This window comes from Carcharodon carcharias, chromosome 12 (assembly GCF_017639515.1).
Source record: "Carcharodon carcharias isolate sCarCar2 chromosome 12, sCarCar2.pri, whole genome shotgun sequence".
In the NCBI taxonomy this organism is placed as follows: domain Eukaryota; kingdom Metazoa; phylum Chordata; class Chondrichthyes; order Lamniformes; family Lamnidae; genus Carcharodon; species Carcharodon carcharias.
Genome location: NC_054478.1, coordinates 96,035,881 through 96,057,992, shown reverse-complemented (window position 1 = coordinate 96,057,992; position 22,112 = coordinate 96,035,881). Strand labels below are relative to the sequence as shown.

At 39.8% G+C, this 22,112-nt stretch overlaps 1 protein-coding gene across 3 annotated transcripts in view; it reads right to left on the bottom strand.

Annotated features, from left to right (window-relative positions):
* Positions 1-22,112, bottom strand: part of gulp1b (GULP PTB domain containing engulfment adaptor 1b) — a 428,880-nt gene that overhangs the window by 156,441 nt on the left and 250,327 nt on the right. For all 3 annotated transcript variants that reach the window (XM_041200977.1, XM_041200978.1, XM_041200979.1), the window contains one exon: positions 8,183-8,244. In XM_041200977.1, the coding sequence (XP_041056911.1) occupies positions 8,183-8,244 (62 nt within the window). The remainder of the gene's footprint in view (positions 1-8,182; positions 8,245-22,112) is intronic.

Here is a 22,112-nt window from a genome sequence, read left to right as displayed (position 1 = left end):
CCACAGCCCCTCCATGCCAAATCATGCCCCAACCCCCACCTATGGTCCCTCATATCTCCCATGGCCCCAACCCATGCCTCTCACCCACCAACCATGCCATCTCAACATCCCCTCATATCACCATGCAACCCCATAGCAAATCACCCAGTATGTACTAGTGGCAGACCTCAGGAGTCATGTGGAGATGAAACAGAATAAACATCTAACAATCTCTGAAACTCAGTGAAGCATTTACAATGATCTCAGCCCTTAAGAAATGTTAAAAAAAAGCTCTGTTGAAACTCTGAAACCAGTGGTCACATTTTTTCCTAAGCTACATCAGATGGCCTTTCAATCAAAGCAGTCCAGCAGACTGTTTTATTTTAATTTTCCCTGATAGTTTAAGCTTTATTTTTACAAGTTTAAACAGCAGGGGATTTTTAAAAAACTGATACATAAGCAGATCCTATCTGCCCTTCACAAGGTTTACATCTAATTTATTGATTTGGCACTCCCACACGATTGGCTAAGGCCCTTGGAATAGCCAAGATGGCATCCGTTTGAACTCAGCACTAATTTCAAATGGTCCTGCTGAGTTTAATTTCCCAGCTATGTGACTCATGCCCTTCCCTTCTGCCAGAATAAATGGAAGCAGTACTTCCACATCCAGGTGTTACCTGCCATTTTTAAAGGTGTCCAGAGTCAACCCAATCCCATGAGGAATGGCTTTAGTCTTCACAATAATAGAATGTAAATGAATTGATTTGGAGATACTCAATCGGAAAGAAGCTAACCCACACACCCCTCCCCCATTCCCACTCCCACCCTCATCTCCTCCCCCACCACCCCACTCCCAACATCTCCCAAACCATCTGCAAGTGATTTTTAGAAATGTTAGCAAACAGGGAGCAAGAGGAGGAGCCAATGAGGATAGGTGGTGAAAGTTAAATTGCATATTTTAAAAGAGGGATGGAAAAGAGCAAAGCATGAGAAATAAACCAAATCATATGGTTTGTCAGGGCACATTCCATGGGGCTGCAATGAATGGGCTTTTGTTAGAAGCAGGATACCTAAATGTTGGCATGGCAACAGAAGACTGAAGGCTACAAAGTCTCAAATCGCTGGATTTCCAGATGGAAAAAGGAGACAAATCTTAAGCTACATAAATATGCATGGAAGGAAAATTATATGGAAACAGAGTTGGAGATCAGTGGGCCAGGGCAGTTCCAATTTTAAATCAGCCAGAGATTTAAAAAAAGCATAAACGCTGGAAATTTTAAATGAAAACAGAAAATTGTATACACAAGAAAGTTAACCAGATTTCAGAAAGATTAGACAGGCTAAGTTTTGGGAATAAATTTTTATCAGAACTCATCTATATTTAATGTTAACCTATCTTTCTCCTTCAGATGTTTGAAAAACAGAACAAGCTGGAAATACTCAGCAGGTCAGGCAATTGATTTCAGTTCCTCCACGGATACTACCTGCCCTGCTAAGTAATTTGAGCTTGATTGTTTTCATTTCCAAATTTCCAGTATAGGCAGTTTTTTGTTTTTACTATTTTGTATGTTGAATAGCCCTCTGTGAACCTGCTTTTCTCCCCTGTTCTCCAATATTATTGTGTTTCAATATATACTGCCATTGAAATTAACGGCCACAGGTTTTAAAACACTGGTAGTAATGTACCTCAAATACCTTAGTAAATAGAGATTTTTCTTCTAATCTGCTGGATAATCTTTAACATTGAAATAAAAGCAATGATCAGAAACATGTTTGTATATAATATCTTCTTCAAAAATTAAAAATACATTTAATCAGTGCAGTTACAATCTTTAGTGCAGTATATAATGGAATCACACCTTTTGTACAAGTGTGTCAATGGAAATTTGAACTCATATTAAGGCATTCTGTAATCACAACAATCAATACAATAGAGCACTAATGAATTTCACTCACAGAGAATATAGCCTATTACAGAGACAAACAGTCGGCACTGTACACAGAGCCTCAGTGAATAAGCAGAACAAAGTGAAAATCAGACACAGGAAATAAGGGCTTTCTGAGTGGAATATGTCAGCCAATTTTGATTAGGCCAACACTCCATATTTTGAGTGCCATATTCATAATGAAAACCAAGGCAATTATAAATGACTGATCATGAAAACACACTTGCTGATTAGTCTTTACTTTATGAACTGTAGAAAATATGATTATAATGTGAAAAGCTATGGACTCCTCTCTTTCTTTCCTCTTTTATCTTGAGTTTCTCATAACATTGACCTATGTGAAGCCTTAATATATAAAAAGGAAGGACAGAATATTCTTCAAAAAATGCACTAGGAAATCAGAGGAGGAGGAGAAACAGAAAGAGAAATATATTTATACAGCACATCATCATATCCTCATTATACCACAAAGAATCTTATAACCAATAAATCACTCTTTTTAGGTGCAGTCACGTAAACAAATATGGCAGCCAATTTTACACAGTAAGATTCCACAAACATTAAACGAATGTCTATCCCAGACAGAGTTGCAAAATAAAGATCTGGGGCAGAAGTTTTCCCTTGCCGAGCAGGCTCATCGGGGGTGGTCGGAAAGCCAACCACTGCCTACGATCGAGGCCAGAAGGAGATTTCACATTGGCGGGCCAGTTAAGGCCCGCCCAGTGTGAAACATGAGCGGCAGTGCTCAGGACTGCCTGTGGGGGCGGGATGAGGATTTGGGGGGGGGGGCGGAAGGAGAGTGCAAGCAGGTCAAGTGCGAACTTCGCGCATGTGCACAAGTGCGCGCTTGATAATCTCCCTGACGCACAGAGCTGCCTTAATTTCTTTAGGAAAATTCATCCTGCCCGTGGACGAGGTTTCCTAAAGAGTGCAAAGGGCGCTTGGCCTTACCATAAGGTTGGACGGGCAGCGAAAAATTTTGTTCAGTTATCTTCTTAATGGTCTTAACAGACCTTTTAATTGTCGGCGGGTACGCTGCCGAATCTGGCGTGTGCCTGCCGAAAGAAATATCGCGTGACTACGTGTTGAAATTGGGGCACTCGCCCAATGTCAATGTGTGTTGTTTTACGCTCGAGCGGGTGGGGCACATGCCTGCCCGCACGTTGAGCTAAAAATTTTGCCCCCTAAAGTGAATGTCTTTGCCTTCCTCTTCTCCGTAGCTAAGCTTTGGCACTTGAATTTTTGCAACTTCAGAAAGGCTCCATGCCTTAGCTAAAATGACGCCAGAGTCCCAATTCCAGAAATCCTGACCTCGAACATGGCGCCACCATATTTGCCCGGTGGGAGAGGAAGGGAAGGGGGGTTGGCAGGAAACAGATGTGAGAGGTATTTCACACATCAACAGTTCACAGTGGCATCAGGACATCTAAAAGTGCAGCTGCCTTTGAACAGAAGCCATTTTGGTCAGCTTCAGAAGCACAACTTGTGGACTTTAGACATTTGACGAAAGGGTCTGAACCTACTGAAGTTCTTTGGAGAGGTAAGGTACACCTTTGGGTGAGGTCAGGTAGGTACATTTTAGGAGAGATCAGGTAGGTGCCCTTCGGGAGAGGTCTTGGAATTAAGAGTATACATGAATATGCATAAAAAGTAGATAAGCTCTGTGGAACTGTCAAGCTGTCGTCAGCTAAATCTCCTGTCCTTTAAATTTTGAAAAAAGACATCCAGCCTGCAGCTGAAAAAAATTGGTGCTTGCAATTTCACTAGATGTTTGTTGACATATGCCTGAAGCAATCATTATAGGATTATTCCTGCTTGACTGCTTCCACAACCTATCATTATAACAGTGGAGGGGGGAGGGCTGTATATTCACAGTTTGATTGACAGCTCCAAGTGGTTATAAAGGAATTAGCTTTCTTTGATGTGGGACTATGAATAGAAGTGTTTGTCTCTATAAACGATTGAATACTTGAAGGAAATTATTATTTTTGTAAGCAATTAAGTACCTGAAGGAACTTAAATGTATTGAATGGACTTTTATCAATGAGGGTGTTTTTTTTTTTTACATACAGTGACATCTGTATTAGTTACTTAGGACATTATTTTATTTCATCTCACCATGGCTCTTGAGGTCTACCCATGGTAGATACTTGATGACTTAGCATGAAGGGCCTAAGGGCAAAGAGTGGTGGATGGGGGTCGTGGGTTGGCCTGAGTTGGCACTAAAATGGGATGGAAGTTATGAGGGTCATCGGAGTGGACAGAGGGGCATAGCATGGTATGGAGGGTATGAGGGGCTACAGGTGGTGGGTGTGGGGCATGAGGTGGCATGAGCTGGCATGGCTGGGGCATGAGGATTGTGTGGGGGGTGAAAGAGTGTGAAGGATAAGGGCTTGAGGGCTGCTTTTAGTTTTACAGTTTTGTTTTAAAACTGGGATGAAGTCCCAGAGAACCAAGACAGGCCTTTTAACCACTTTGACACCTGGCAGCCCCAGTGGCTATCTCCAAACTCTTCCCCGGGACAGCAGACCTGATACCAGTTAGTGCCTGCTTCTCTGGAACAATAATCCAACCGCTTGGGGCACATTTTCCAGAGTTGGCTTTGCGGAGTTGGGAATTTCCCCAACTCTGTGCTCCCAACTTGGGATCAAAAATTTGGCCCTTCCTCTTTGCAAACCACACTGCCAGGATTTCCCTACCTGAGTGTGAAATGTTATGAAATATGCCTAGAATGATTCCAGCTATTAGCCAGAACTTAATCTAATGGCACAGCAAAGGTAGGAAATCTCCGCATATGCACAGCTGTATCCAACAAACATGCTGTGCCACTACCTAAACTTTCCACGCTTTAACTAAAATTTTGTTGGGTAAAGCAATACATTTTGAATGGAATGAACTGCAAATAAATATACTTCTCACATGTCCGGTGTCAAGTCTTTTGGAACTTCCATTATCGAAGTTCAATGTGCAAAGCTGAGTTCATCTGAAACCTAAATGAATTCAAGAACATTTACTATGTAATATGTCTAATTATTCACAGAAAGTCAGCATTTTTATAAAGTATTTTAATACAACTTGCAATTCTGTGTTTCTGGCACAGCAATATACCGAAACCTCCAAATTCCAAAAGTTTCACTCACCAGAAGAAGTCCCAGATATCTACGGTCATGGCCACAAACTGATTCTCAAATTGCTGGGAAGGAATTATTAAATAATTGAGTCAAGACGCCTCTCCTTACAAGGGCTACACTTGCCTGAACCACCAGAAGAAAAAGTAGAACATCACCATGCCAATCTCAAGGTAGATCAGAGGCATGGAAGGGCCAAAGTGGAGTAGCGCTTAAAATTGTGAAATACTCCATAGTTCAATTATCTTCCATTGTGATGTCCTGTGGCCTTTACCACTCCTACCGGCTCTTGGCTGGCAAGAATTTTGTTGCAACTACTAAGAGTGTAATTGGGCAGCCCAGGAACACTCCAGACTTGCCACCAAGATATTGGGGGAGGGATTGGATTAGGCAAAAGACTCAGCTGCATCCTTACCCAATCAGAAAGGTCAGGAAGGAGGAGAAAATAAAAGAGAGTGAAAAAGGTTAGGGATTGGAGGTAGAAGTCAAATTGTATATCAAACAAAAAGAAAATCATAAAAGACCCCATGGCACTATTCAAAAAAAAAACAGGGATTTCTCCTGGTGTCCTGGTCAGCATTTATCCCTAAACCAACACTATTATAAGTATTTATCTGATCATTATCTCACTGTTCTTTGTGCAAGTTTGCGGCACAGAAATTGGCTGCCTAATTTCCCAATAATAGTGATTACACTTCAAAAAGTATTTCATTGGTGTAAAGCACATTGGGACATCCTGAAGTTGTGGTAAGTGCAATATAAATGCTCATCCTTTCTTTTCCTTCCCTTCTATCTATTCCAGGAGTCTAGGGTGGGGGTGGAGTATTAAAAGAGCCTTAAACGATATGGGAGCAGTGTTCAAGTGTTGGATCAACTTGACATTCAAAAAATTGTAAGAGTGAAGAAAAGATTGAAGAATAAAACGCCTGCACAAGTTCTTCAGTTCTCAGAGGAGTCGTTAATCCCAGCAGTTGAAAGTCTGGGTTATTTTAGAGAAACTTTTAAATGTGTGGAATACTAAATAAACTCCCCTCGTATTACATCACCTGAGCAAAGAGATATGGATGGCAGACTGGACTGCACCCTGACCCAGATGAAAAATAACTGCACCAATAAATAGGATAAAAATGTAGTGGAACAGGATTCTGCCTTATTTTGTTGCCCTAAATTGTCAGAGAGCACTAGGTTTTCACTTTAGCCTGTTATGGCATAGCCAATGGTAAAAGCTGAGTTATTCATATCCCAAAGGTAAACTTGAAACAACTGCCACAACTTGTTTTGCAATTTGTATAATTTTGAGATGTGTTCCCTGAATTCAATAGTAATAAGACCACTAAGTCTTTTATTTTTTATAAAACTAGATTAAACATTTATTAAAAGAAGAAATGATTTTAAAATACATATATAGATCTACAATTATGACTATGATAATATCTAAATCCTCTAATCAATCTAACTCCCAGTTATACTTTTGTTAAGGCAACAATAAGGCACACAGATTTTAAAAGACCCAGGCAAAGAAACATGATGCCTTGAAAACATTGACTTCCAAGTGAGTTTTCTTAACTTCAGTCCTTTGAAGACAGCAGCTTGAGGTATAGATGCTGAAGCTTTTCACACTTGTAATATCTTAAAATGCCTTCCCTTACACACAGCCCTTGCTCCTTCTTTATACATATCTTTCTCTTTGAATACAAATACCCATTGTTTCACTATGTCTTTGGATGTAATCTCCCTGATAATAAAGCCTTCTCATAGCGCTAAGTTTTGCCAGTTTTGAGAAAAATTAACACACTGTTTCTAAACTTCACCTGGCTTGGTGACACATTTCACTCCTTCTTTGAAAACAATCTAGTCTGTTCTATTTTAAAATGCACATGTTCCCTTGACACCTATGCTTCTAAACTTCCCCATGTTTATGAATTAACATTTCAAATCTAACCTCTCTTCTTAGATCAAAGCACCCAGATTAGCTGCCTGTAATTCAACTAAATCACACACACACATACACACTCGGCCCAGTATATATCACAGACATCATCAAGGTGAAATGGTTTGGCCAATGCTCTGCCTAAGAACTGGAAACTGTACAACTCAATAAAGCTAATGAATGCATAGTAGAATCATCAGTGCAGGAGTGATTGGGTCAGATGATAACTGAATGAGATTATTGGATATAAGGAGTGGGCCGGTATTTGGCAATCCTGAGTTGCTGGGGCAAAGTGAGAGGATACACCTCATCCAAAGCACAGATCGAACAATTTGAAAGGAAACTAGAAATCCAGAACTATGGTGGCTATGTGGACGAGACAGTACATCCATTGCAGTAGCAGTTACTGATTGCCTAATAATCACCAGTCATGATACTTGACAAGCAATTCCAGCTTTTCTCACTCTTTCAGAGACTGACATAACTAAGCTTACCAGAATAAAGCAAATCATACAAAACTTTTTTTTTTAATCACCAGCAGCTTGGTATTTATGGTAATACTAACTACTCATAGCTTTTATTTTTTATGCAAAAAAGGTAAGGAATCTAGTGCTGTAAAATGATACGTTATTGCAATCAGCATCAAGCATTCCCAGCTCAGGCATACTAGAGCTAGATACAGAATAAAATCTCTCAATTCCATTCCAGCATGAATGTAAAACTTTGTAGAAGATCTCGTAAGTGCATCTATATTGTTTTCTTCTAACTTAACTGAACCACCCATCTTTATGGGCCAGCTCAGTCAGTTCTCCAATTGTGCAGTTTCTATGCTTTAAGCAAAGGTGTGCACTCTGTAGATTCCAGGACGTAAATTCTCAATATATGAAGTATATAACTTAAATATTCAGAATGATTCACACATACTAATAGTAAAAAAAAATCTTTAAAAGTTTTATTCCCAATAGCTACCATGTGGCAAATCTAATAATTTAATAATTCAGAACAGATTGAATTAACAGGATGCATTTTCAAAATTTGGTATGATCTGCCAGAGATCAATCCAAATGTAAACAGCAAAACTTCAAACAACATTCAGTCATATTAACCAAAAATTTACATTTGTTATCAAGGATCTGTTGCTGTTTTTTCCTCAAAGTATTGATTCAACTTTCCTGTGATCATTATTGGTCATTACATACCTTTACGGTGTAGGGTATAAAATGTTTTGTTAGAGCTTCAGGTGAATGCATCCAAGTCTTATCTGAAACAAAAATAAATGATTCAGCAATGTAGGTAAGAAGACACTAGCACGCAATATAGCTGTTCAATTAAAATAAAAAATTTAACCACGTTTGAAAATTATAAATTGAGCATAAACTGAGATTTACAAATAGTTAAGCATGATCACAAGTGTGCATCTAATTCAGAGTTTTAAATTACCTCTTTAACATTAAAAAACTCATGTTTAATAAACTCAGGTTTATTAACTCAAAAATATATCAAGTTTAGGTATACAGCCACGTATTGTCACTATGTGGTTAGATGTAAGGGCAGATGAAACCATGTTTACTTAATAAGTTATTAGTCAATGCTGTCAAAACAAGAACTGCAAACAATAATCATGCAATCTCAAACTTTAAAAGTTACTAAAACTATGGGAACAATTGCCAGAGTTTCTTTGTAAGGGACCCAACAGATTACAACAGCCGCCAATGGAAATGCCACTTCTCAGCCGCTTGACAGTTTCAGGCAGAGAACTGCAAACAGCCACTGAGGGATGTTGGTGGGTGCAGGTGGGGGGTGCCGTGCGTAGTGAGGGAGTGTTATGAGCCTCACGGCTGGAGAGGAAGGATCTTGAGGCAAAAGAGCCTGGTCTTCCATTGTGGTGCTTAGGGAGCACTCCTGCTCTTCTTGGCCTCACTGAGGAAGGTTTTTCTTAAGCTTACTGTACAGTGCTTTGCTGGCCTTCGAACAATGTTATTTAATGGAGTAGGCACGGCAAACAGGAATGAGCTAAAATGGGCTGATTAGTTCTTCCCCCCCTCCCCAGGGCAGGTTCAGGAGGCGGAAAAGATCTTGACTTCCAATTCCTGCCCCCGCAGTGAAAATCCAGTTCATAATGTTTGATTCTAATAGCTGCAAATCAAGCAATTGCATTCCAGTCTTATGATCAACAGCAATGGCGATTTGAATCTTGACAAATCTATGTCACTGGACAGCTGCCTTTAATTTTGTCTTTCTGTACTTGGACTTTGAAGTGTTAACTTCAATAACTATATGAGTCAGGAGGGAAAGAAGTTTTGTTCATAGCAGCACTTTACGATGTAATAATTTTATACAAGAGACAAACTTAAGGGTTAATAACAAAAAATATTAAAGATTTTTATTAAATTGACTAAGTTTTAGTCTAAGTAGCATTTTTGATGTTTGAATTTATTTCACATTTAGAGTGAATCTTCCTCTGATGGGACGTTAACTGTGGAATTTATGGAATTGAAACTGTAAATGAGTTTATAAAGAATTCTTCATTAATTTTGCTGCTTTACAGTGACTTCATTCCTGTTCTGTAAGACTAAAGCACAGGCAGCTAAATGCAATTGTCAGATTAAAAGAACCTACATCTGTACTTTACATCATTTTTAAATCCAGAGTATATACTGTGTTGACCTAATGTGCAATAAAATCCTAACTAAGAACACAGCTACAGGCGCCAAATAAATAACAATCTTCCCAGTGTCATTGTAACATAAATGGCAGAGATCCCCTGTAGAGGGCACTGTGCTTGATCAGACACCAGGGGCTGGATTTTCATCTTGGAGGTAGAAATTGAAAGCCTGGACTAATCCCACTGTCACCAGACTGCTTGGGAATGGGATTTTCCAGCAGCTGTGGCCTTAATTCGTCTGAACATGATCTTGCCACTAGGCAGCGACAGAAACAGGGTGATGCTGGAGTAGTCAAATCGAAAGGCCCATTCCCAGTTCTTCCAATGGAGTGGGTGGTGGAGTTTGGGCTGCATTGGGAAGGCAACAGAATCCAGAGAAATGTAAACCTTCTGACCAATTTAACCCCTCCCCCTCACCCTCATCCATACCCACCTCGTTCCCCTCATCCGTTATCTACTTTATGAACAGAACTCACAAGCCCTATTATAAAATTTGGAAGCCCTAGAATAGCCCAGAAAACTCCCAAAGTAAACAGTTTCTTCAAACCATCTGTGTAAACAAAGTCAAGTATTTTGTCATGAAGAGATATTAATGTATATAATGTTATTATAAATGATTATTTTTTAAATAGAGGTTTGTGAGTATGTTAATTGGATTAAAGCCAGCATTGGATTAAAGCCAGCTAGTCTGGGTACTTTGATGTATAATAGTTACGAGATGTAAACAGAGGTAGAAGGTACATTTGCATTTTGTTGAATAGAGCATTCAAGAGTGGGAGTGAAATCTTGCACCTAGCTAGGAGACACCAAGCAATGTTTATATTATTAATAAAATTGGTACTATGAAAGGGGTTCAAAGGGCATGGCCATACAATGAGAATTTACATTCAAAGAGAAAGGCTGAGTATAACAAAAAGGAGTTTGTGTGTGCAGATCAGAGGCATGTAAGATCTAAGCCTGTAAGCCTACAACTGCCTGCAAAGGAAGCAAGTTGAAAGGAACCTCATTTTGAATTTGTAAGGTGAAAATGCTTTGCCTGGAGTCTGGTCAAGTCTATTGGTTATTGTTGCCTTAGTGGAGATTAATTTGGGAATTTGTTAAAAGTTATAATAGTATTAATTTGTAGCCACGTGTATGTGTTTAACTTGTTGTAAATTAATACGTTTCATTTAGTTTAATGTAAAAACTAATATAAAAAGGTGAAGCACTTCGGCAGGACAAACAAGACACAGGAATACACGGTGAATGGTAGGACCCTGGGAACTACCGAGGATCAGAGAGACCTTGGTGTGTATGTCCACTGGTCCCTTAAGGTAGCGGGACAGGTAGATAAGGTAGTTAAGAAGACATATGGGATATGTGCCTTTATTAGCTGAGGCACAGAATATAAGAGCAGGGAGGTTATGCTGGAACTGTATAAAATGCTGGTTAGGCCATAGCTAGAGTCTTGCGTGCAGTTCTGGAATCCACATTATAAAAAGGATGTGATTGCACTAGAGAGAGTGCAAGGGAGATTTACCAGGATGTTGCCTGGGCTGGAGAGTTTTGGTTATGAGGAGAGATTGGATAAACTGGGGATATTTTCCCTGGAGCAGAGAAGATTGAGGGGGGACATGATTGAGGTGTATAAAATTATGAGGGGCATAGAAAGGGTAGACAGGAAGGAACTTTTCCCCTTGGTGTAGGGACCAATAACCAGGGGGGATAGATTTAAGGTATGGGGCAGAAGGTTTAGAGAAGATGTGAGGAAGATTTTTTTCACCCAGAGGGTGGTGAGAATCTGGAACTCACTGCCTGAAAGGGTGGTAGAGGCAGAAACCCTCATAACATTTAAGAAGTATTTGGATGTGCACTTGCGATGCCATGGCATACAAGGCTATGGGCCTAGTGCAGGAAAATGAGATTAGGATAGTTAGATATTTGTTTGACTGGCCCAGACTCGGTTGGCCAAAGGGTCTTTTTCAGTTCTGTGGGCCTCCATGACTCTATAAAAAGTGGGAAGGTAGTTAGTCAGGGAAGAGAATCAGTAGCTGGAAGTTCCCAGGAAGATTTTTCTCAGGATAAAAACAAGGTGCTGAAGGTAGAAGTGGCATTCAAAAACTGAGGCGTTTTCATTGGAATAAAGTGGGGAATGTCTTCAGAATTTGTCCAAGAAAATTCTGAGGAGCAGGTTGCAGAAAAATTTAAAGATTTTGTGTGTGAAGGGACAGTCTTTCCATGTGTATAGGGTTGGGTAGGTAAAGATGTTAAAATTTTAAGACACAAGGGGGCTAGTCAATCCTTAATGTTGTGGGATAATGTATTTGTTGTTCAAAGGGAGATTGCAGGAGCACGTAATAATAAGTGGGGTTCATGGGAATCTAGATCTATTCCATTGTGGAAGGTAAATTTAAAGAGCAAATGGAGGACAGGTGAAGTTATAGTTGGAGTGGTGAAAAATTACCCATTGCAGGGGTTCAATTTATTCTGGGTAATGATATAGCTGGATTGTAAATGTGGGTGATGCCTATGGTAGTTGAGCAGCCTGTAGCAGTGTTTTCAACAGAGGCGTTACAGAAGGAGCATCCTGGATTGTTTCCTGATTTGATCTCATTACAACACAAAGCTCTTGGGATGAACATGATAAAAAAGAAGTTTCAATGGACACTGAAGAGTCAAGAGTCATTCGATAGTCTGAAAACTGTATTAACTACAACACCAGTTTTGGCAGTACCCAATTATGCCAAGCAATTCAAGTTGGCCATTGATGCAAGCGATATAGGCATTGGGGCTGTACTGTTACAAGATAGCAACACTGGAATTGAAAAACCCAGAGGGTATTTTTCACGGAGGCGGAATGTACAACAGAGAAAATATTCAACGATTGAGAGACTTTGGGTTTGGTGTTAGCATTCCAGCATTATGAAATTTATGTTGCAAACAATTCATCAGAAACAATTGTTTTGGACAAATTTTGAGACAGAAGTGCAAGACTTCTCTGATGAATACAACCATTAATCTCCAGATTGTACATGTTGCTGGTAGACAGAATATGTTTGCAGATGCATTATTAAGAGCTTGAAGCTTAAAGGAAAATTGGACATTTTTAAAAACCTGAACACTGAACTGGAGTGATTTCTGTTGAGATATATATATACACACTGCATGCATCTGGTAATGTAATAGGGTATAAGTATAGGAGATGGTGTGAGGTGGGTTATTAAAAATGAAGCCATCTTTTAGAATTATGATGGTTTTGATAGGAAGCGGGTGTCATGAAGAGATATTAATGTATACAGTATTATGTGTTTTTTTTAAATATAGGGTTAGTCTGTGTGTTTGTTAATTGGATTAAAGCCAGCTAGTCTGGGTGCTTTGATGTACAGTAGTTTTGAGATGTAAACAGAGGTAGAAGGTACATTTGCATTTTGTTGAATGGAGCATTCAAGAGTGGGAGTGAAATCTTGCACCTAGCTAGGAGACACCAAGCAATGTTTATATTATTAATAAAATTGGTACTATGAAAGGGGTTCAAAGGGCCTGGCGATATAATGAGAATTTACATTCAAAGAGAAAGGCTGAGTATAACAAAAAGGAGTTTGTGTGTGCAGGTCACAAGCATGTAAGATCTAAGCCTGTAAGCCTACAACTGCCTGCAAAGGAACCAAATAGAAAGGAACCTCACTTTGAGTTTGTAAGGTGAAACTGCTTTGCCTGGTGTCTGGTTAAGTTTATTGGTTATTGTTGCCTTAGTGGAGATTAATTTGGGAATTTGTTAAAAGTTATGATAGTAGTAATTTGTAGCCATGTGTATGTGTTTAATTTTTTGTAAATTAATGTTTCCTTTCATTTAATATAAAAACCTCTCGAGAACTGGTGGTCTTATTCCTGAATTTAGAGCTACAACTTAAAATATACCAATTGAAAATATAGGTTATAACAGTTGTTTAACGTTTCCCTCTGGGATTTTTAAATAACTCAGCCTTTAACAACTGCTGTATCATAACAATGTGTAAAACAATTAGGCACTTGACTGCAGACAAAAGTCCATTAAACTCCCCAAGTTAACAAACTGACCTCAGAACTGCAATCTCAGCAGATGTTTGAGGTGGAAACATAAAATCATTGAGAAAAGATTAAACAGTTACACATTATCATCATTTTAGGCTACCCTTTCAATAGTGTGAAACATACTTGGCCTTTTTAATCCATTATATGAACTTTTTGTAACATATCTGAAGATTTTTCCACATTTACAATATTGATCTTTTACTTGACAGCTTGCCAGTTACCAGAAGTAAAAAGCTGACAAACACGGTTTAATGGGCAGTACTACGATCAGCTGAGGAGGGGTCATTTCACCACAGCAGGTTTTCTTTTTGAAAAGGAGATACTAGCCAATTCAGTGACTATTTACAGGTGATCGTAAAAGAACAAATTGGACAGGTTTTCTTGAGTTTAGCAAAGAATATAGCTTTATTATACTTAAACCGATCTAAGCAAAATAATAATACACTTCAACTTTCGCACGCAAATATACTCAAAGTTTACATATGCACACCGATAGATTAGAGTGGGAAGAATAGATGTGTCAACTTTAGAATCCAGAGAATTAAAAGGAATATAAAGTCTGTAACAAAAACAGAATTACCAGGGAAAACTCAGCAGGTCTGGCAGCATCGGCGGAGAAGAAAAGAATTGACGTTTCGAGTCCTCATGATCCAAGTCAACTCTTTTCTTCTCCGCCGATGCTGCCAGACCTGCTGAGTTTTTCCAGGTAATTCTGTTTTTGTTTTGGATTTCCAGCATCCGCAGTTTTTTGTTTTTATATAAAGTCTGTAGTTTGGTGACTCAGCTGGCTTCAAGCTGAATTTGATGATCCTTTGATTTTCCTTTGGTGGTCCAGATGCTTCTGATTTAAAGGTGTTGACGGCTGATTTGGCTGTTCTCCTCGAGACAGGAATGCTGGGTTGAATTCTTTTAAGAAGTTTCTGTCTGCAACAGGGCTGTCCCTGGATGGTCACAGTCAGCAAACAAGGTTTGAAGCTTGCAAGGTGGGTTGGAGAATGTGGGAGAAAGGAAGGACCCCACTCTGGTATTCTCTCTTCAGCACCTCAGCTGCTTTTCCTCTTATTGCAGAGGAAGCAGAAGTTTAAACACACAAAGGGTGGGTCTATCATATGACCATTACCCACTGATTCAAACATGACTGTGACTATGGTATTCTCCTTTGTAACTTAATCAGTTCATGTCTGGGCAGCCTCTCTCTACCACTGTCCCATCATTCAACTGATTGGGTTTAACATATTCCTATTGTAGCTTGGTGCGTTCATGTCTATATATCCCAGGCCTTGATCCCTTGCTAATGGGGACAGGATATTTAGCTCACTCATATTCCCCTGAGACCATTGTCCTTGATGGGTCTGTGTGGAGGTGGAAACTCCATTGCAGTGGGTTGCAACGTGAAGAGTAAATTGATGCAAGTTGGGTAACCATCTTTGCTGCAAGCTCAAGTCACACTTATAGTTTGCGTTTCAAAAGCACCTCTATTTTTTAAACTTCACTTTGATTTTCCAGCCAGTGGATTAAAAATCATTATTTGGCATAAAGCATGTTTTTGTAACAGCCATTATATCTTCCAATTACAGCACTAACATGACTCAACTTAATGAGCTCAACTCATGTTATAGCATTTTATGATGAAGTGTAAAGGAGGCAAACCCATGTAATTTACCTTTTAATTCTTTCTGTCTCCAATCCATGAATCACACTTCTATTCAGCTTATTCAGCTACTAAAGTCTGGCCACATTCCTGCAAATTAGAAAAGCTCATCGGAGACAGTGTCTCAATGCACCCACATACTCAAAGGTTACGGGGAGAAGGCGGGAGAATGGGGTTGAGAAACTTATCAGCCATGCTTGAATGGCGGAGCAGACTCAATGGGCCAAATGGCCTAATTTCTGCCCCTATGTCTTATGGTCTTATGATCTAATACTGTCAATTGCCTCCTTAATATGAGTGGACAAGCTCCAGGGCTCGTTCTCTTGCCCACCCTCATGAAAATGGCTGAGGACAGAAACAGAGACGGGATCTCTGGGCTCAGTGCCTATTATTTTCTGCTCCTGCTTCCATTTGGTCTCTGTCAGAACCTTGAAAATAAGGCCAAAATGATAGCAAGACTCCACACAAAGGCCTGCAAAAGCTCATTTGGCAGCTATTAATGGGGTAAACAATGACAGCAAGACATTTGACACAGACTGCGAAACCTGGGCAAGAATGTTTTTACAAAAGTCCAAAATATACCCATAGAAAAATCTGATGTCAACACAATCATAGAATTGTTACAGCACAGGAGGCCATTTGGCCTATCGTGTCTATGCTGGCTATCTGAATGAGCAAGTCACCTAGTGCCATTCCCTGCCTTTTCCCCTTAACCCTGCACATTCTTCCTTTTCAAATAATAATCAAATTCCTTCTTGAATGCCTCGATTGAACCTGCCTCCATCACACTCTCAGGCAGAGCTTTCTAGATCTTTACTCGCTACATGAAAAAGGTTCTCCTTCATCTCTGTTGCTTCTTTTGCCAATTAGCTTAAATTTTGGCCCCTCATTCTTGATCCTTCCACCTGTGGGATCAGTATTTCCCTATCTATGCTGTCCAGACCCCTCATAATTTTGAATACCTTTATCAAACCTCCACTCAACCTTCTTTTTTTCAAGGAAAACAGTCCCAACTTCTCCGTACTAGATAATTGAAGTTCCTCATTCCTGGACATAGACAGGATAGGTAGGATAAATGGAGAGGTTCTGGTTAGAAAGTATGGGCAGCCAGGGACTAAATTAAAAGGCGGAACTGGAAAGGTAATAATCTCTGGATGAAGGAGGTTATAGCAGGGCATTTAGAAAATATTAATGCAATCAGGCAGAGCCAACATGGTTTTGTGAAAAGGAAATCGTGTTTGATTAATTTATTAAGGTTCCTTGAGGAAGTAACAAGCAATTTGGATAAAGGAAAACTTATAGATGTGGTGCACCTGGATTTCCAGAAGGCATTTGATAAGGTGCTACAACAAAGTTCATGGCATTCGGGGGTAATATATTACCATTGATAGAGGATTGTTTAGCTAACAGGAAGCAAAGAGTAGGGATAGATGGGTCTTTTTCGGATTGGCAGGGTGTAATTAATGGAGTCCCACAGGGATCAGTGCTGGACCTCAGCTATTTACAATCTATATCAATGACTTCGATGAAGGGACCAAATGTATGGTAGCTAAATTTGCTGATGACACAAAGATAGGTGGGAGTGTTGTGAAGAGGACATATGGAGTCCACAAAGGGACTTAGATAGGCTCAGTGAGTGGGCAAAAATTTGAAATATAACAGGAGAAAATATGAACCTGTCCACTTTGACAGGAAGAATAGAAAAGCAGTATATTATTTAAATAGAGAGAGACTGCAGAGCTCTGCTTTGGGTGTCCTGGTACATGGATCACAAAAAGTTAGTATGCAGGTACAGTAAGTGAGTAAGAAATAGAATGCTGTCTTTTATTGCAAGGCAGATAGAATGTAAAAGTAGGAACATTTTGCTACAGTTGTACACGGAATTGGCGAGACCACATCTGCAGTACTGCGTACAATTCTGGTCTCCTTACTTAAGAAAGGATATAATTGCATTAGAAGCAATTCAGGGAAAGTTCACTTGACTGATTCCTGGAATGAAGGGATTATTTTATGAGGAAAGATTGAGCCTGTATCCACTGGAGTTTAGAAGAATGAGAGATAATCTTATTGAAACATTTAAGGTCCTGAGGGGACTTGACAGAGTGGATGTTGAGAGGATATTTTCCTTTATGTGAGAGACTAGATCTAGAGGACACAGTATAAAAATAAGGGACCTCCCATTTAATACAAAGATTAGGATTTTTTTCTCTCAGAAGGTTTTTAGCCTAAGGAGTTCTCTTCCCCAGAAAGCACTGGAGGCAGGGCTATTGAATATTTTTAAGGCCAAGTTAGATAGATTCTTGATTGACAAAGGAGTCAAAGAGTTAAGGGGTAGACAGAAAAGTGTAAGAAAAGATCTAAACTATCCTTGTCACAGTTCACAATGTAGCTAAGTTTCGCACATCTGCAAATTTTGGAATTGCATCCTGTACACCAAGGTCTATATCATTAATATATATAAGGAAAAGCAAGGGTCCGAAACACCGACCCCTGGGGAACTCCACTACAAACCCTCCTCCAGCCCAAAAAACATTCAATAACCACTACTCTAATTCTTGCCACTCAGCCAATTTTATATCCATGTTGCTACTGTCCCTTTTATTCCATGAGGTATAACTTTGCTCACTATGCACTGTATCAAATGTATTTTGGAAGTCCATGTACACCACATCAACAGCGTTACCCTCATTAACCCTCTCTGTTACCTCTACAAAAAAAAACCTCCAGCATATTAGGTTAAACACAATTTGCCCTTAACAAATCTATGCTGGCTTTTCTTAATTAACCTGCATTTGCCCAAGTGTCTATTAATTTTGTCCTGAATTTTTGCTTCTAGAAGCTTCCCCACCACTGAAGTTAAACTGACAGGACTTTGAGATAAGGGCCGTAAAACTTAGCATTGTAATGCCAGTCATGGTTACAGGTGCCCGGAGTGCTGAAAACTGCAGCTAACCCATTTCCAGCATGGTCTGCCAAGCCTGGCAGGGCACTAGATCAGTGTGCAGTGCATAGATTGTGATGTCTCTCAGTGTACAACACTGATTTGGCACCCGATCTGCCATTTTGGGCCTCATAGATCCTGTTAGCGCTCACTCTTAATCACTCCTAGCTGAACAAGCACTCAGCTGCAAGAAGGGTCCCCCATTAGCGCTATGCAAGCATTCATTTCACAAAGAATGGAGATCGCTGAAACAACGCTTGGTTGATTGTTTGAAGATGAAGGGAAGTTAAGAAGGTTCTGAGGGAGATGGGTGAAGGTGGCCAAGCATGAACTAAAGCCGGAAAAGCCAACAACATCCCTCTCAACAAGGCCACATAGACGTGGTTTATCATGCACAGAATCGAAGGTGTACCCATATCCAGTACTGTTATTCAAGATCATGTTAAGAGGTTTTGCAGTAAATGAATGGAAATACCAATGTCCCAGTAGATTATTGGAAACAGCAAAAGATGATTAGCAAGATTCAAGAACCAGCATGGCAGTTCACACATTGTTATAAGAAGAGAATAATGAGCTGCGGATGATTTAACCACATCATCATTTTCCACTGAATTAAAGAAAATGTTACGCAATGGAGGATACACTACTTCTATCATCTAAACCTAAAATCATTACCATGTCAATACTGAAGTAGTGACAAGACTGGATGACTTCATCAATTTTCAAAGACGGGTTCCACTGTAAATTCATATCAAATATGAGAAAACAACTCAGGCAGAACAAACTACTGAAGGCCATTTTGCTGCTTGACAACTGTCCTGCATACACCTGTTAACATGAGATAGGAACAACAAATGCATCCATTACTAAAAAACATGTCAAAAATTCAACCCTGGACCAAGGGATCATCTGGATGCCTTCAAACATAACTATAGAAGATCATGAGTGATGGACTGTAAAGGCATTTTGACAACTTGCCTGAAGAAACTCAACATGAAAGAGGGAATCTACATAATCGACTCTACCTGGCAAGAAGTGCTAACAATAGGATCAAAAACCCCTGGAGATATGTCCTGGGTGCTGCATTTGAGACAAAAGCCAACAGCAACAACATGGAGAATTTTGAAAGCTTCACCGAAGAAGAAATGCTCGAAAGCAGGAAGAGAGTTGCAGACTAGGATGGATTCAATGCCTATGATCTAAACAAAGTCAAGTCCAAATTTGGAGCTGAATTAGATCCCGATGACATTAATGCAAATAAGATTAAAAAAATAAATGTGTGGTCACTGAAATATTGGTCACTGAAGCAGATTCAAACTCTAAAGACACCCAGCAAGCTGAATAACATGATGATGATGCCGAGACCATGCCACTACCATCATTCCATACGAGCATCTATTATTTAGGGGAATCGACAGGATGGTTAGAAGCCAACAAAAAATCACCTGCTGCTATAGCGACAACTTCAGAACATCCTACACCTAGAAAAGGCACAGGCGAGGAGTAAACGTGAACAATTAAAAATTATTGATTTCTTCAACATGTGTCCATCCACTCAATAATTATTGATTATACATTTATATTCACATGTTCATTGCCAGAAGAAATAAAATGTAATTTATTTGAAATGACAATCTTCATTTTGTTTATTACTCTGGTTATGGCTTGGTGTTTTTGAAAGGAGTTTGTGATAACCCAGTCTCATCTATAATGTGGTCTCGTGTTGTGGACTCTGTGTTATAGCAGGCCCCCAGTATATTTGCTACCCTTCCTGGATATTTCTTGCTTCGAGGATGTCTTTTACTCTCAACTTTTAAAGTTCGGCAGTTTGCAACTTCTTGGTTTGCTTTTTGACTTAACTGCATTTGGCGCAACTTACGTTCGCAGGACAAAGCGAGCTTGATAACCGAGAAACATTAAACCGCGCTTGCACTTTGTACACAGAATCGTGCATTGCGTGAGCAATGTTTGCTCATCCGTGGTTTCTTCTCCCTCTCTCTTTCCCCGGGGAGACAACAGCCATAACGGAGCAGAGTCACATGAAGGGACATGTTTTTTAACATTTTAAAAATCTTTACTTTTACTTTTCAAAACTCATCATCACACTGAGGCAGCTCTGTGCTTCAGGGAGCTTTTCCAGCGTGCACCCGCACACATGCGCCAAGTTCATGCTCACCCTCCTTTTCCACCCCCCACCACAGGCAGCACTGAGCGCTGCAGCGTGCTTTTCATGCTGGGCGGGCCTTAATTGGCCTGCAGCGTGAAAGCGCAGTCCAGCCCCGATCGTGGGTGGCAGTCGGATTCCTGACCGCTCCCACTCGCTGCCACCGAGCCTGCCCAATGAGGGAAAAATCCAGGCCTAAGAACAAGGGACAAAAAATGATACTGGAAATAGTTTAAAGAATTAAATTTCAACTGAGTTATAAAAATTTCTAAATCAATAATGCATGTAAGCTGTAACGTGGGGCTGCCTTTCCTAACACCTTTTCCCAATTGAAAAATATTTTATTTCCATGGGAGCCGGAAGTTCCTGTGGGTGTTCTGGCACTGAGAACAGAAACTTTAGACATAAACAGGGCGCAGTAAAAAATCAAGAGTCGTCAAGTTATACATGTTCAAAAGCTCAAAAGTATCAAGCCATATGCCTAGCTGTATGATCTAAGCTGTGGAAAAGTGAAAATTCCAGAAGATGAAACACTTTTAATTATTCAAAGGTGAGTGGGTGAGTTCCTGGTAAGTTTGGAGAAAATTTTCACAAGCAATAAGCTCAATGTTCTAAGGAAGTAAGAAAAACATAAGGAGCTGCAGCTCCTTCCACCAGGAAATTCCGGATAAGTTTACACATACTGTTTGTAACTAAAAAAATTCCTAAGTTCTTCATTTTAGGTTCAATTATATTATAGATATATATCAGCATGATCTAAAGAATACATTTTTAAATACTAAAGAAAGCATAAGCAGACATAAAAATATTTTCCAATAATTCATGTAGTTAAGCTTATCCTTTCTTCTGTCAAGTCACCAATGAGACTATGTAAAATAATTCCTACATGACACTGTCATCACCTTACTGCAAACTGGGGATGCCTGGGGCTGGTGGTTGAGGGGAATGGTCAGTGGGGGGAGGTTTCTTGTCTTTGTCTTGTCTTTTCCCTGTCCTCAATCCAAGAGTTGACCACATTATCAACAATCTATCCCAACTGATTTCTCCGCTGCCCTCACTGCCTGTCCCGTAGAGATGCCAGTCCATATTCTGATATTATCCATCCATGCCATCTTGGGTTTTCCTTGTGCATGTTTTCCAGGTGTTTTTCCTTGTATTATCTCTTTTTCCAAACTCTCCCCTCCTGTTTGCATCACATGTCAAAAATATGTGAGCTTCCTTGATATCACTGCCTCAAACAAGTTCCTCTTTAACACCAGCTTTCACGAGCAATCACTCATTTGTTCACTTGGCCATTCATGACAAACAGAATATCCGTCTGAGTCCTTTCATTTTAAATGCTCTTATTTGAGTCTTGTCACTCTTAGTGGTCCAGCTTTCACAGCCATATATTGCCACCAGCCACACAAGGGCTTTCAGAAAATGAATTTTCGTTGTGAAAGAGGTGCTGTGGCTACTTCATTCTCCTTTGACTGAGTTCACAATGCCATGACCCTTGTTAAATCTATTCCGAATTTCTCTGGTAGATTCTGCAACTCACGTGATGAGTGACCCAAGATAGCAGAAGGTATCAACCTGTTCAAATGTCTCTCTCAGAACCCTTTCTGCTAGGATGTGATTAAAATGTTGAGAGAACACACCCCTGTCTAATACCCTTC